At 42.5% G+C, this 12,102-nt stretch overlaps 1 protein-coding gene across 1 annotated transcript; it reads right to left on the minus strand.

Moving 5' to 3' along the window:
- Positions 1-1,898: 1,898 nt before the first annotated feature.
- On the minus strand, positions 1,899-7,266 carry TMEM139 (transmembrane protein 139). Its single transcript, XM_009566673.2, has 4 exons — positions 6,806-7,266; positions 6,390-6,542; positions 5,039-5,347; positions 1,899-3,735 (listed from the first exon to the last, which is right to left on the minus strand). Exons 3-4 carry the CDS (start codon positions 5,284-5,286, stop codon positions 3,321-3,323), a joined length of 663 nt encoding a protein of 220 aa, XP_009564968.2. The 5' UTR covers positions 5,287-5,347; positions 6,390-6,542; positions 6,806-7,266; the 3' UTR covers positions 1,899-3,320.
- Between the last annotated feature and the right edge of the window lie 4,836 nt (positions 7,267-12,102).

The following is a 12,102-nucleotide window of genomic DNA, read 5'->3' on the forward strand; positions in this document are numbered from 1 at the left end:
CCGCCCCCTCGGCTCGGCGCCCTCCACTCGGCTCCGCCCCTTCCCGCCGGCTCCGCCCCCATCCGACTGCACCGCCCCAGGCCCCGCCCCTCGGCCCCGCCCCACCCCTCGCTCTTCCCCCGGACCTCCCGGCTGCTCCCACTCTCCAGCTCCGCCCCGCTCAGGCTCCGCCCGCCCACAGGCTCCGCCCCCACAGGCTGTGCCCACGGGGCGCCGTGCCGGAGGGTGTTTCACGGGCGGGTGGGGGTCAGACTGCGGGTAGTGTCAGTGGGCATGCGGCATTACTGGCCGGCACATTGGCTCTAGGATTTGTTATTAGTGCTAGAGCTTTTTAGTATGTGCGTTTGGCTGACGGATGCTTCAGATGAAATCGGCTGAAACAGAAAAAGGGCTCGATAGAATCACAGAATCATAGAATCCCTTGGTTGGAAAAGACCTTTGAGATCATCGAATCCAACCTCACCTGCGCACTGCTGAACTAGATCGCTGAGTATGCTATCTACCCATCTCTTAAACACCCCCAGGGATGGGGACTCCACTACCTCCCTGGGCAGCCTCTGCCTGTCCCTGATGCCTCTTCAGTGAAGAAATGTTTCCTAAAATCCAATCTGAATCTCCCCTGGTTCAACTTGAGGCCATTTCCTCTTCTCTTATCACCTGTCACTTGGGAGAAGAGACCAGCACCTATCTCTCTACAACCTCCGGTCTCCCCTCAGCCTCCTTTTCTTCACGCTAAACAGCCCAGTTCCCTCAAGAAGAAGGGGAGCGCACAGGGTACACGTGGGTATGAATGGAAAAGTAAATAAGCATGCTTTTAGCAGAAGCAAATTTACAGCTCTCGTCATGTAAAGCTTCCAACAGGTGTTCGTTGGGTCACAGGAGTTTGACACACAAAACTTAACACAAGTCCGAAGGCTTGAATAACCCTTACAGATGCTGAAGACAAAAGTTCTAGTGATCATAACTGGCGAAATTTTTGGTCTTTGTTTTGCTGGTTTTTACCTGTGTTGATCAACTGAATTTCTTCCTGACTCCCAGCAATTTGGTGCACTCAGAAAAGTCCTGGGGTGCCTAGCTTAGACTCTTAAGTTTCTTTTCCTGTGTGGCACACCTGTACTGCTTTTTATTGTGTTTTTTTCTTTTCTGTTGGCTGATACAGGACACAAATGCAAGAACTGATTCACTTTAAACAAATTACATTGCTTCTATCAGCAAATTTGTCTCTCAAAACACTTTTACGATAGAGGTATCACAGCTGCTTCATTATTAATGATATTGAAGTGATTGAGCTGTAGATTTAGAAATGGAAGGGTTTAGAGGGGAAGCGGTATGAGGAAAGGCTAAAGTTGCTTGGTCTGTTCAGCCCGGAGAAGAGGAGACTGAGGGGAGACCTCATCGCAGTTTACTGCTTCCTTACAAGGGAAGGAGGAGGACCAGGTGCTGATCTCTTTTCTCTAGTGAGCAATGATGGGACCGGAGGGAATGGCAGGAAAATGTGCCAGGGGAGGTTTAGGTTGGACATAAGGAAAAGGTTCTTCCCCCAGAGGGTGGTGGAGCACTGGAACAGCTCCTCAGGGAAGCAGTTGTGATGCCAAGCCTGACAATAATCAATAAACATTTGGACAACACCCTCAGACACATGGTATGAATGTTGGGGTTGTCCTGTGCAGGAACAGGAGTTGAACTCAATGATCCTTGTGGGTCCCTTACAACTCAGGACATTCTATGCTTCTCCTGTTTCTATGATCCTTTTTCTAAGCCAAGATTATCAAATAAGCAGAATGCAAGCAAACCCATGCCTTTGTGGAATGTTTCTTTTGGAAGGAAAAACAAATGATGCCACCAGGTATTTTTAGCAGTCCTGTTTATTTATAAACAACATAAAAGGTCTTATTTTTTCTTTTTTTTTCTTTGAACTGTAAAGCATCAAACAATAAGAAATAATTTATTTCCTTGTAGCCTATGGTTTGATAGTTCCTCATATGAACTAAAAACGATACAGTTGTATGAAACAGGGCTGTAATGATGGCTGCTCTCCTTCAAAGGAGATTCGGACCACCATATTTCTTTTTCTTTTTTTTTTTTTTGTATTTGGACATTCACCTGACATAATTGTCTTTGCATACTGCAGACCATTTTTAATGCTGCAGAGCTCATCACCTTAACTCACTCATTTTAAAAGACCACACAACATCACTGATCAGTGAGAGAGAGATAGAACCTGGCTCCAACCTAGAGCCATCAAAATGGAGATTGCATATGCTGTTCTCAGGTGCTCTGTGCTGCAGCTGCGGCCCAGACAGACAGACTGGCCCTTTACAGAGTCCAGAGAGAAGCCTCTGGGCATAATGTCATTATGGGGAACTGGAGGAGCATTGACCTTTCTGCAAAAATGTTTGCCATCATGACAATGAAGTGTCTCAAGTGATCTGTTCAGGGCTGTTGTACAGCAGAGGAATACACCTTCTTGTAGAGCTGCAAAGACTTGTGGTCTAAACAGAGGATACACACATATGCATGTATTGCACAGGGGAAGAACTGATATTATCTCCCTCTTGTCCACCACTGCAGGTTGTATGGGATGAGAACCTTGTGAACAACAGAAATATTTTATGGAGCCATGCTCGCATCAGGTTTTCAACCCCAAGTGATAGGCATGGTGGTGCTGGCTTCCAGATAAAAACAACCACCCTCCCCTTAGTCACGCTCTTGTGCAGCACAGCTGAAGACATGGAGCGAGAGCAGCAGAGGGATAGCAACAAATGGCAGAGACCATAAATTTGTTTGCTGCAAAGTAGCAGCTCAGGGAACTGCATCCTCAGCCTCTCTGTAGGGATTTTAGGGTGGCTGATGATCGCACAGCTCTCAGCAGTACTGCTATTTGTGATGCACAGACAGAACCTCCTTAGTGCTGTTTCTGCTCCCCCCTGTTTCAAGGCAGATTCTTCTCGCTGCATCCTACAGTCATTTTACAGAGGTCCTTTGGAAACGTTGCTTTTTCTCATGATTCACTCTTCTCCTCCATAAGATGTATCTCCAGTTTGAAAATTGTTGCTGTGTATAACACAACTTTCCTCACAGGGATTTTTATGTAGCTTGCCACGACAAAAGCATTGTGGTATTACATTGATTTATATTTTGAGCAAAAAGATTCTAGTGAGATCAAAAGCTGTGTCTGTAGATCAGCTCTGGTTCAAAGAATGGTGAGACAAATTTCTACAGTTTTGGGTGTGAAAAATCTCAGCTCTTTCACCTTCCCTCCAGGAGCACCCTGTATTGGGGTGAGAGTTTGGTTTTGAGTTCATAGAAGGTGAAATTAATCATACTACGGAGGGCTGGAAAGCATCTTCAAATACTTCACCGTTGATGCCACTCTCATAAGCAGGTGGTGGAGTGAGTGGCTCCAGTGGCTCAAACCTGTCTTCAATACCTTTCACTTCGTGGATGTCTGAAACAAACCGCTGCAGTCTTGGGGGTAGCACCAGCTGCAACGGCATTCTGGAGCCTGTGTCTGTCTCCTGGGCATGCCTTGTGTCTGATGACTCTGAGACCCTGAGAGCATCCACCCTAATCTCTTCTTGGGCAGATGATTCCATAACTGCATTGTAAGGAGGAGGCTCATTCAGTGGTAGTGGTGAGGGCACTAAGGCTGGATTGGATGCAATTGTCCATATTGGTGGAGCTGACATGGTCATTACCTCCTCATAGGTGGGTGCTTCATAGGCAGTGTTCACCCTGTGCACAAAGAGAGGAGTGGCAGTTACACTCATTATTTTATAGCTTAGTTTATGCAGGTGCAGGTAGTCCACATGATGTGGGTACAAGGACAATCAGTAGATGTGACTGAGACAGGATATGTCATGTGGTATTACTCTGATATTCTGCTGCTGGATCAGCTCACTTGTCCAGCTAACTCAATCTCTTGTTTGCTGGTCTAGAGAATGTAACCATTTTCCCACACTCCCCAGAATAAATAAAATAAATCACACTGGTGTCCTAGGCTTAGCTTTGATCATAGAATCATAGAATATATCAGCTTGGAAGGATGTTGTCCCTCATTTAAAATCTCTCAGTTAAAATGAATTACTATACATCGCTTTTTTAATAATTAGCTCAATGTTCATCTATTTTTGAGAAGTGGTGAAAATTCTGTATTTCATTTAGTTTAAACTAGCTTTTTGTGTTAGAAAGAATATCTGCAAAGAAAAACGTTACTTTAGAAACATTTTCCTGTTTAGGTCCTATTTTTAAATAAAAAGATACTTATCTTCTTCTCATATCCCCCCAGGCTAGCAAAGCCCAATATAGACTTTTCTAAAAGTAAACACATAATAACATTTTTGCCCTCCTACAACACCCTGTATTTGAAAATGTCAAGTCATTTATAGATGTGGATAATTATTAGCTGGATGATACAGACAAGGAAGCAAAGATACAAATAAGTTTAAACTTTTCACCTACAGTAGGCAACTGGGGGTTAAATTAAGTGATGCTGAGAACCTGCAAATGTACACGAAGCCAAAAAGATGTGGGAGTATTCAGAGCTTCTCAAAATCAGGCCTTATTAGTATCAAGTTGTGTTTTGAAGACTGGAAACACACCCAGTTACAGCTTCTTTTTTAAAAGTTTGCCGAGGAACAGTTGCTCTGGTGATAAGGTTTGTAGACCTAAACCCAGCTAAGAGTCAGTACTGCTTCAGCATGTTTTCTTTTTCCTTGTCTGACTCATTGTTTGGTGAGACTCGATTACTCAAAGGAAAATAAAACTGGGCCTGGATCTGTTTAACCTTGGAAGTTGTTAGTGGATCAGTTCCTGGAGGAAGGAAAGTATATATTGAAAAAGACACAGGATGTGTGTAGCATAGACATTTGCAACCTCCACCTGAAGAATGAAGGAAAACAGCCTAAAAATAATTTTCATCTTCTGAAATGTAGTCTATGTTTGGTGCCCCAGGGGAAGGGCAGAAAAATAATATGTAAAATAGCCATATCTGAGGAGAGAGAGTTAAAGTAAGAGGAATAATCAAGTTGCTGCTTACTCTGCTTGGCTTTGTCTGTTTGGAGGTATCTCATTTGCATCATGACGTTGCTGATTCTTCAAGTAACACTCAGCAAACACACTCAGCAAATAGCCGACCAGGCACACTCCCCCAACCCCTAGGAAGAAGTAGCCTACTGGATTGATGGTAGATGAAATAGCCAGCATGATGACCCCAACGAGAAGAGCAGCGGTGAAAAGAAGCAATAAGGCCTGGCGGATGTTCTTCCATTTTGTCTCCAACAACATGGTCGTATAGACGATGGTAGCAGAGAGTTGAGAATAGATGAGCAGTTAAGGACACAGACCTCTGTGGAAGACAGAATAGTTTGTTCGTCATGAAATATGAGCATACAAACACATTATCAGTATCGTGACCAAAATAAGAACACATACTCAAGTACATGCCATCATGAGAACATGCAGCTATGCACATATGTAATAAGCCTGGGAAATCTATGCATCAATATAATGTAAGTGTATTAGAATTTCCTATGTGAATGTTTATTGAATAAGGGGGACACTTGGACATACTATTGCAAGATATCAAATGCGTAAATAGACCATCAGCACTTATTGCCAGGCTTATCTAAAAACGTCTATCTTCTTAATAGACTTAGAGCAGTCTCGGATGCAGATTTCAGACTACTATGAAAGTAAATGCGGAATAACTTTAAAGGTCAATTCTAGGACATTTGTGCATTGTATAATGAAGGTTCAGATACTAGCTCAGGTCCTGGAAGAAAAGTAGCCTTATTAATGGGGCTGCCTGAAAAAGAAAACTAAGCATCTAACTTCAGTGTAGCATTGTAGCAAGAACATTACTTTAGGTTTTAGATATAGCTGGGGTATGTCTATTTTTGCAAAATATAGGCATGCATTTGAATATTTGCCTATATCCCCAGTTCTTTTCTGTTGATGTACTTTTTGTGCCATTCTCAAACATGAGAGTCCCTCCTGTTTCCCATGCCAAATCTCATCTCTGTGAAAGAGACAGCAGTTGTCACTGTGTGCAGTCAATATGGAACAAATACCAGGGATCTATGGTATACCATAATTAAGGAGTCATCTTGCGTGTGTTACACTAATCTACCTCTATCCCACTGTTTTGATGAAGGCACATTTGAAGGAAAAGAGCATGACACAATGGGCATGTTTTTTATAAATACGCATCTCAAAAGAAATGTACAGTTTTATAGTTTCACGTTACATTGTGTGCTTTTGCACACTAAATACATTCCCTTGTTACAGCAAAAATAGATAAATTTACATATACAAATGCCAGAAAAAGAAACATTCTTTCTGAACAAATTATCTTCTTGTTACCTTTTTTACTGTCAGTGTATACTTACCAGAGAGAGGTTTTGGTCGGTAGGAACAGCCATGTTTTAACTTCTCTCTTCATCACAAGGAAAAATTTGCAAGCTCTTCTGTTCCTGCTCCTTCCCCTTCTGAGCTGAGAATGGGACAACAGCAAAAACTCTCCCTTCCTCCTTTTGAGTTTTCTTGTAGTGAGACAACAAAGATTTTTTTTTTTTAAATAAAAGCCAGTATCTAGTGAATATGGGAAGGTACCAAACGATGTGAAGATCCTGTTGTATGAGTTTTGTGGGGGAAATTAGAAGCCCATTATTCCAGGTTCTGAAGCCAAAGCACTTTCTAGACGATCACATACCTTCTGCTCTTCTGCAGCTCTTGTAGGTCTGTCCCACAAAAGCAGGAAACTCATTAGGGAAGAGGGCGGAGTGAGCAGTGGAGGAGTGCTTACCTGTGTCAGATCTGTTTGGTCTGCTTTATTTAATGAGAGAAACTCTGCCCTGAAAACTACGTTCTCCCATCTGCATAGCAGAGGAATCTTGATCTCTGCCTCAGAAAGCAGGAAGGGCTGCTGGCCCAGCCCTCATCACATGGCCCACACATAAATCTATTTAGGAGTGCTGTAAAATGTAAATCTGTAAATTTTTCTATCCTGATTGGGTGCTGTTTGTTGGACTTTGGTTTATGCCCTCTGATTCTACAAACAAAAGGAAAAAAGGAGGCAATAGGTTATTATTTTACAGAGGGCTGAGTTAAAATCCTTTTTACTCCCTTATGTATCTGGGAAGGAGGAGTCCTGGTAAGCAACACAATGGGTACTGAATTACTTCATGAAATCTGTTATCAGCTGAACCCCTACTGTGTATCAGAAGATAGAATAGACTACAATTGGAATTAGAGTAGAACAGAAGAAGAGACTATTTCAGTTGGAAGGAACCTACAATGATCACCTGGCCCATCTGCCTGACCAATTCAGGACTGACCAAGTTAAAGAATATTATTAAGGGCATTGTTCAAATGCCTCTTAAACATTGACAGGCTTGGGGCATCGATCACTTCTCTAGAGAGCCTGTTTTAGTTTTTGATCACCTTCTTGATAAAGAAATGCTTCCTAATGTCCAGTGTAAATCTTCCCTGGCACAGCTTTGAACCATTCCCATGTGTCCTATCACTGAATACCAGGGAGAAGAGATCAGCACCTCCCTCTCCACTTCCCTTCCTCAGGAAGCTGTAGAAAGCAATGAGGTTGCCCCTTTGCCTTCTTTTCTCCAAACTAAACTAGCCCAAAATCCTTAGCTTCTTCACAAAGGACATGCCTTCCAGCCCTTGCACCAGCTTTGTTGCCTTCCTCTCAGATGCATTCAGGTACCTTCACACCCTTAAATTGTGAGGCCCAGAACTACACACAGATTTCAAAATGAGATGGCACCAATGCTGAATACACAGCATAATCACCTCTTTTGACCATCTGGTTATACTCTGATGCAGCCCAGGATGCGGTTTGCCCTCTTGGCTGGCAGGGCACGCAGCTGACTCATGTTGAGCCGGCGGTTAACCAGTACCCCCAGGTCCCTCTCTGCAGGGCTGCTCTCCAGCCACTCCTCTCCCAGTTTATACCCGTGTCCAGTGTTCCTCTGTGCAGAATCCATCATTTTATCTTGTTAAATTTCAGCCGTTGATGATTGCCCAGTGCTCCAGCCTATCTAGATCCCTCTGCCTCTTGTCCCTCAAAAGGCTCAACAGCAACTCCCAGTATGGTATCATCAGCAAACTTGTTAGTGCTGCATTCAATTCCTGCATCCAGATCATTGATGAATATTTTAAACAGGACTGGCCCTAGAACTGAACCCTTAGGAACCCTGCTGGTGACCGTTTGCCAGCCAGATTTAGTCCCATTCACTGCAACCTTTTAAGCTCTGTTCTTCAGCCAGTTCTTCAAGCAGTGTACCATGAATCTGCTCATCCCACAGTTGGGAAACTTGTCCAGAAGGTTGCTGTGAAGGACAGTATCTGTAGCTTTACTAAAATCTAGAAAATCTGCATCCACCACTTCCCTTCCTTTACTAGGTGAGTAATCTTATCATAGAAAGATATCAGATTAGTTAGATAGGTCTTTCCTTTTGTGAACCCATGTTGACTGTACCTGGTGATTGTTCTTTAAATGCCTTTCAGTAGCACCCAATATAATCTTCTCTGTAATTTTTCCAGGAACTGAGGTTATACTAACAGGTTTATAGTTCCCTGGGTCTTCTCCCTTTTTGTAGACTGGAATACCACTGGCTAGCTTCCAGTCAGTAGGGAACTCCCCAGACTCCCAAGGCTTTTGATAGCTGATTGAGTAGGGTCCTGTCATAACACCTGCTAGATCCCTCAGCGTTCTGGGATGGATCGCATCAGCCCCTATGGACTTGTGAACATTGAGCTGATACAGCTGATCCCTTACAATTTCAGTGCTTACAAGTGGAAAGTCATTGTTCCCACACTCGTAGTCCTCTGACTCAGGGTACCAGGAAGCCCAAGGTCCATCAGTATTATTAAACTCTATGGCAAAAAAACATATTGAATGCCTTCACTTTTTCTTTATCCTTATTAGTCAGATGACTAATAAGTTTCCTCTTCCCTAACAAGTTTCTGTCCTATGTTTTTGTTTAGACGTCCTCTTGCAGTTAATATACTTAAAGAAGGTGAAACAGCACTGGCTAATTTCAACTCTAATTGGGCTTTGGCCTTTCATGTCACTTCCCTGCATATATAAACCACATGACTATAATGTTCCTGCAAAGCCTGACCTTGCTTCCAGAGATCGTACAATTTCTTTTTCCTCTTGAGCTCCATGAGGAGTTACATGTTCAGCCAAACTGGTCTCCTAACCTGCTTGCTTAACTTATGAAACAGTAGAATTGCCCATTCCTGTGCTTCTAAAAGGTGGTTCTTAAAGACTGACTGGCACTTGTGGATTCCTAAGCCCTCAAAACCAGATTCCCAGGGTACGTTGCTAAATATCTCCCTAAATAGCTTCAAGTGTGCTCTCCTAAAGTCCAGAGTAGCATCTCTGCTGTTGTTCTTTCTTATTGCACTGAAAATTTTAAACCTAATCTTTTCATGAGCACTGTGGCAGACAGCTGGCTCCCATCACATCCCCCACAAGACCTTCTTTATTCACAGGTAGGAAGTCTAGAAGAACATCTTTCCTAGTTGGTTCACCTGTGACAAGAAGTTATCTCCTACAAATTTCAAGAATTTCCAAGACCTGCTCATCTCAAGCAGTATGACATTCCTAGTTGATGTCTGGGAAGTTGAAAACTCTCACAGGGACAAAGGCTACCAATCCTGAAATTTCTCCTAATTGCCTATAGAGTAGCTCATCAGTGCTTGCATCAGTGGAAGTACTCAAATACTCTAGCATGAATTACCTCCTGGAGCTGGCTGCAGTGTATGTTTGTCTGTACAAGGCAGTTCAAAAGAGAAATTGAAAGATTGGATATGGTCTGGTAAATTGCCACCACAATGATTTGAGGGCTGGAAAACTTTGACAACTTAAGGAGTTGGGTTTCTACAGCCTAAAGAAGAGAAGGTTTAGGCAGGTGGTGAGTGTCTCCTTAGAATTTTCCAGTGTCTAGTAGGTGGTTACAGAGAGGATGGAGATACTTTTCATGAGGGTACATGATGACAGGACACGAGGCAACAGGAAAAGAGGGTAAGTGCCTCTGGATATAAGAAAAAAAAATCTTCATATGAAACCAGCAAAACATTGCAGTTAGTTGCACAGATAGTGAAGGAATTGTCTTGGTTGGAAATGTTCAAGATGCAGCTGAGTCTAGGGCTCTGCTTTCAGTCGGAGGTTGGACCAGATGATCTTCTCTTTCTGCTTAGATTTGTCAATGTTTTTATGTTTTCAATATTTTTCCCCTTATGATTGCCTTTTTTTTGGCTGCTGACTACATAAAGGACCTTCAGCTCTGATTGTTATCCATTCATATCTTTCAAGACAAATCCTTTGAAGGTGGCAGACAATATCCATGTAAAGGGAAGGAAGTCAGGCTTCTGGTGTGTACCTTGTCATTTTGCAAGACTAATTTAATTGGGGAAATTGACTTATTTATTACAGCTCCTTCCATTTTGGGGACAGTTGTCTAGTGTTGAGAACAACTGAACTGCCAGGGAAGATTTGAGAGAACTGTTTTGACAGCCTCTCTGCACAGAAAGTGTGACTGACTTGTGGTGGAATCTGGGTGCCTTGATATTAACAGCAGCTTCCTTCTAATTGGGGTAGCTGGTGGTTGTTAGAACTGTTCCTTGGAGATAAAAGGTTTATATCCTACTAGGTTGAGGACGAAACATACTACAGACCTTGGCTAAATGTTCTGTTTACTGAGCTATTGTAATAAAAGAGCATCACTACACTAAGAATTATAGTAGTGAATTTTCAAAGAAAAGGATTACATAGATTGAAGAAGCAAGTGAAAGTGTGGTTTGAGAAGGCAGCTGAACAAACCGATTTTTTGTGGAATATGGTAGTCCTTTCTCCTTCCTGCCTCTTTTCCATCTCCTTCTACCCTCCTTGCAGCAATTCTAGTGCTCAGCTACACTCTTGCTGATCCAGCTCAGCTGTCTCAGCTAGTGAGAAAGCATTTGCATTTTCCCAGAGTCAATTTAGTGGGCTGAATCTAGTCACCAAAGTATCTTTTAATCCCCATTCAAGGGAAGCAGTGGAAATGGTGGAGGGGAAAGGAGGGAGAGTGGGAATAATTTCCGGGGCTGCACTGGGCACTGATGATTGGCTCAGCCCAGACCGTTGGAGCAGAAGGAAGTTCTTCCTTCTTTGACTAAGCTCTGCAGCAAGGTGTAGAATCTAAGACCTATGTTGTCTTCAGCAAATCTTATTAATTATATCAGGAGTTTCCAAGCTCAGCCTGATGACTTTAAGCAACTCCAGTCTCTGGTACATATACTGACTTTGGTCAAATCCTCCCAACAATCTGACTATTGTTGAATCCCCCTTTTAAGTACCTACAGAAGGTACTTATCCTTCTGTAAGCTATGTACAGGGAGTTGAGGCACTTTTCTTGTCTGCATATCCTCCTGTGGGCAGCAGGCACAAAAATTTACTTTGGGGCTAGACATTTTTGATAAGTCAGGAGAAAGTAAAAAAAGGTAAAAAAAAATATATATATCTTCATTATTTGGTGGAAAACCACCTCTGTGATTGGAAAGGCTGTATTTGATTTGCGGATAGATAGACAGTTTTTACTGAAAATTTGTGTAGTAGTTTTGATTGGTGCACCATTTATAAATATTTATAACCATAGTTATCAAATATTAGGATGAAAAAGGCTAAAAAGGGTAGGTATCTCTGCTGTGTTAGTTGCTGCTTGTATTACTTCAGTTCATTTGAGCTGAAATTCAGTAACTCCTGTATATTTTACTCATGGAGTTGCATGGATGACTGGGCTGAATCTTTAGGAATGGTTTTTAATGCATTTTCAAGAATGATGCTTTGCCATACAGCTGTGAATGCATTAATTGAACATATTTGTGAATGTGATATTGACTGCTTTGTGGCTGTAAGGATACAAAGCAGGGTGAAGTTCTATGAGCTAACCTTTGCACTATGATTTTTAGGAACACAGTGTTTCTGCCTTCCTTTCTGAAGGACTTCGGAAATTTTTATCTGTCTGCTATTTTGATTCTCTCCGTGGTCTGATTCAGACTGTCTGTTTACAGAGTGTGGGGATCCATAACAAAGAA

The sequence above is a fragment of the Cuculus canorus genome, chromosome 1 (genome assembly GCF_017976375.1).
Source record: "Cuculus canorus isolate bCucCan1 chromosome 1, bCucCan1.pri, whole genome shotgun sequence".
NCBI lineage: Eukaryota > Metazoa > Chordata > Aves > Cuculiformes > Cuculidae > Cuculus > Cuculus canorus.

Coding starts and splice junctions, on each gene's coding strand:
- TMEM139 (XM_009566673.2), bottom strand. CDS start 5,286: ATGTTGTTGGAGACAAAATGGAAGAACATCCGCCAGGCCTTATTGCTT. Junction 3,736..5,038: donor AACAGACAAAGCCAAGCAGA/GTAAGCAGCAAC, acceptor CTTTGTGCACAG/GGTGAACACTGCCTATGAAG.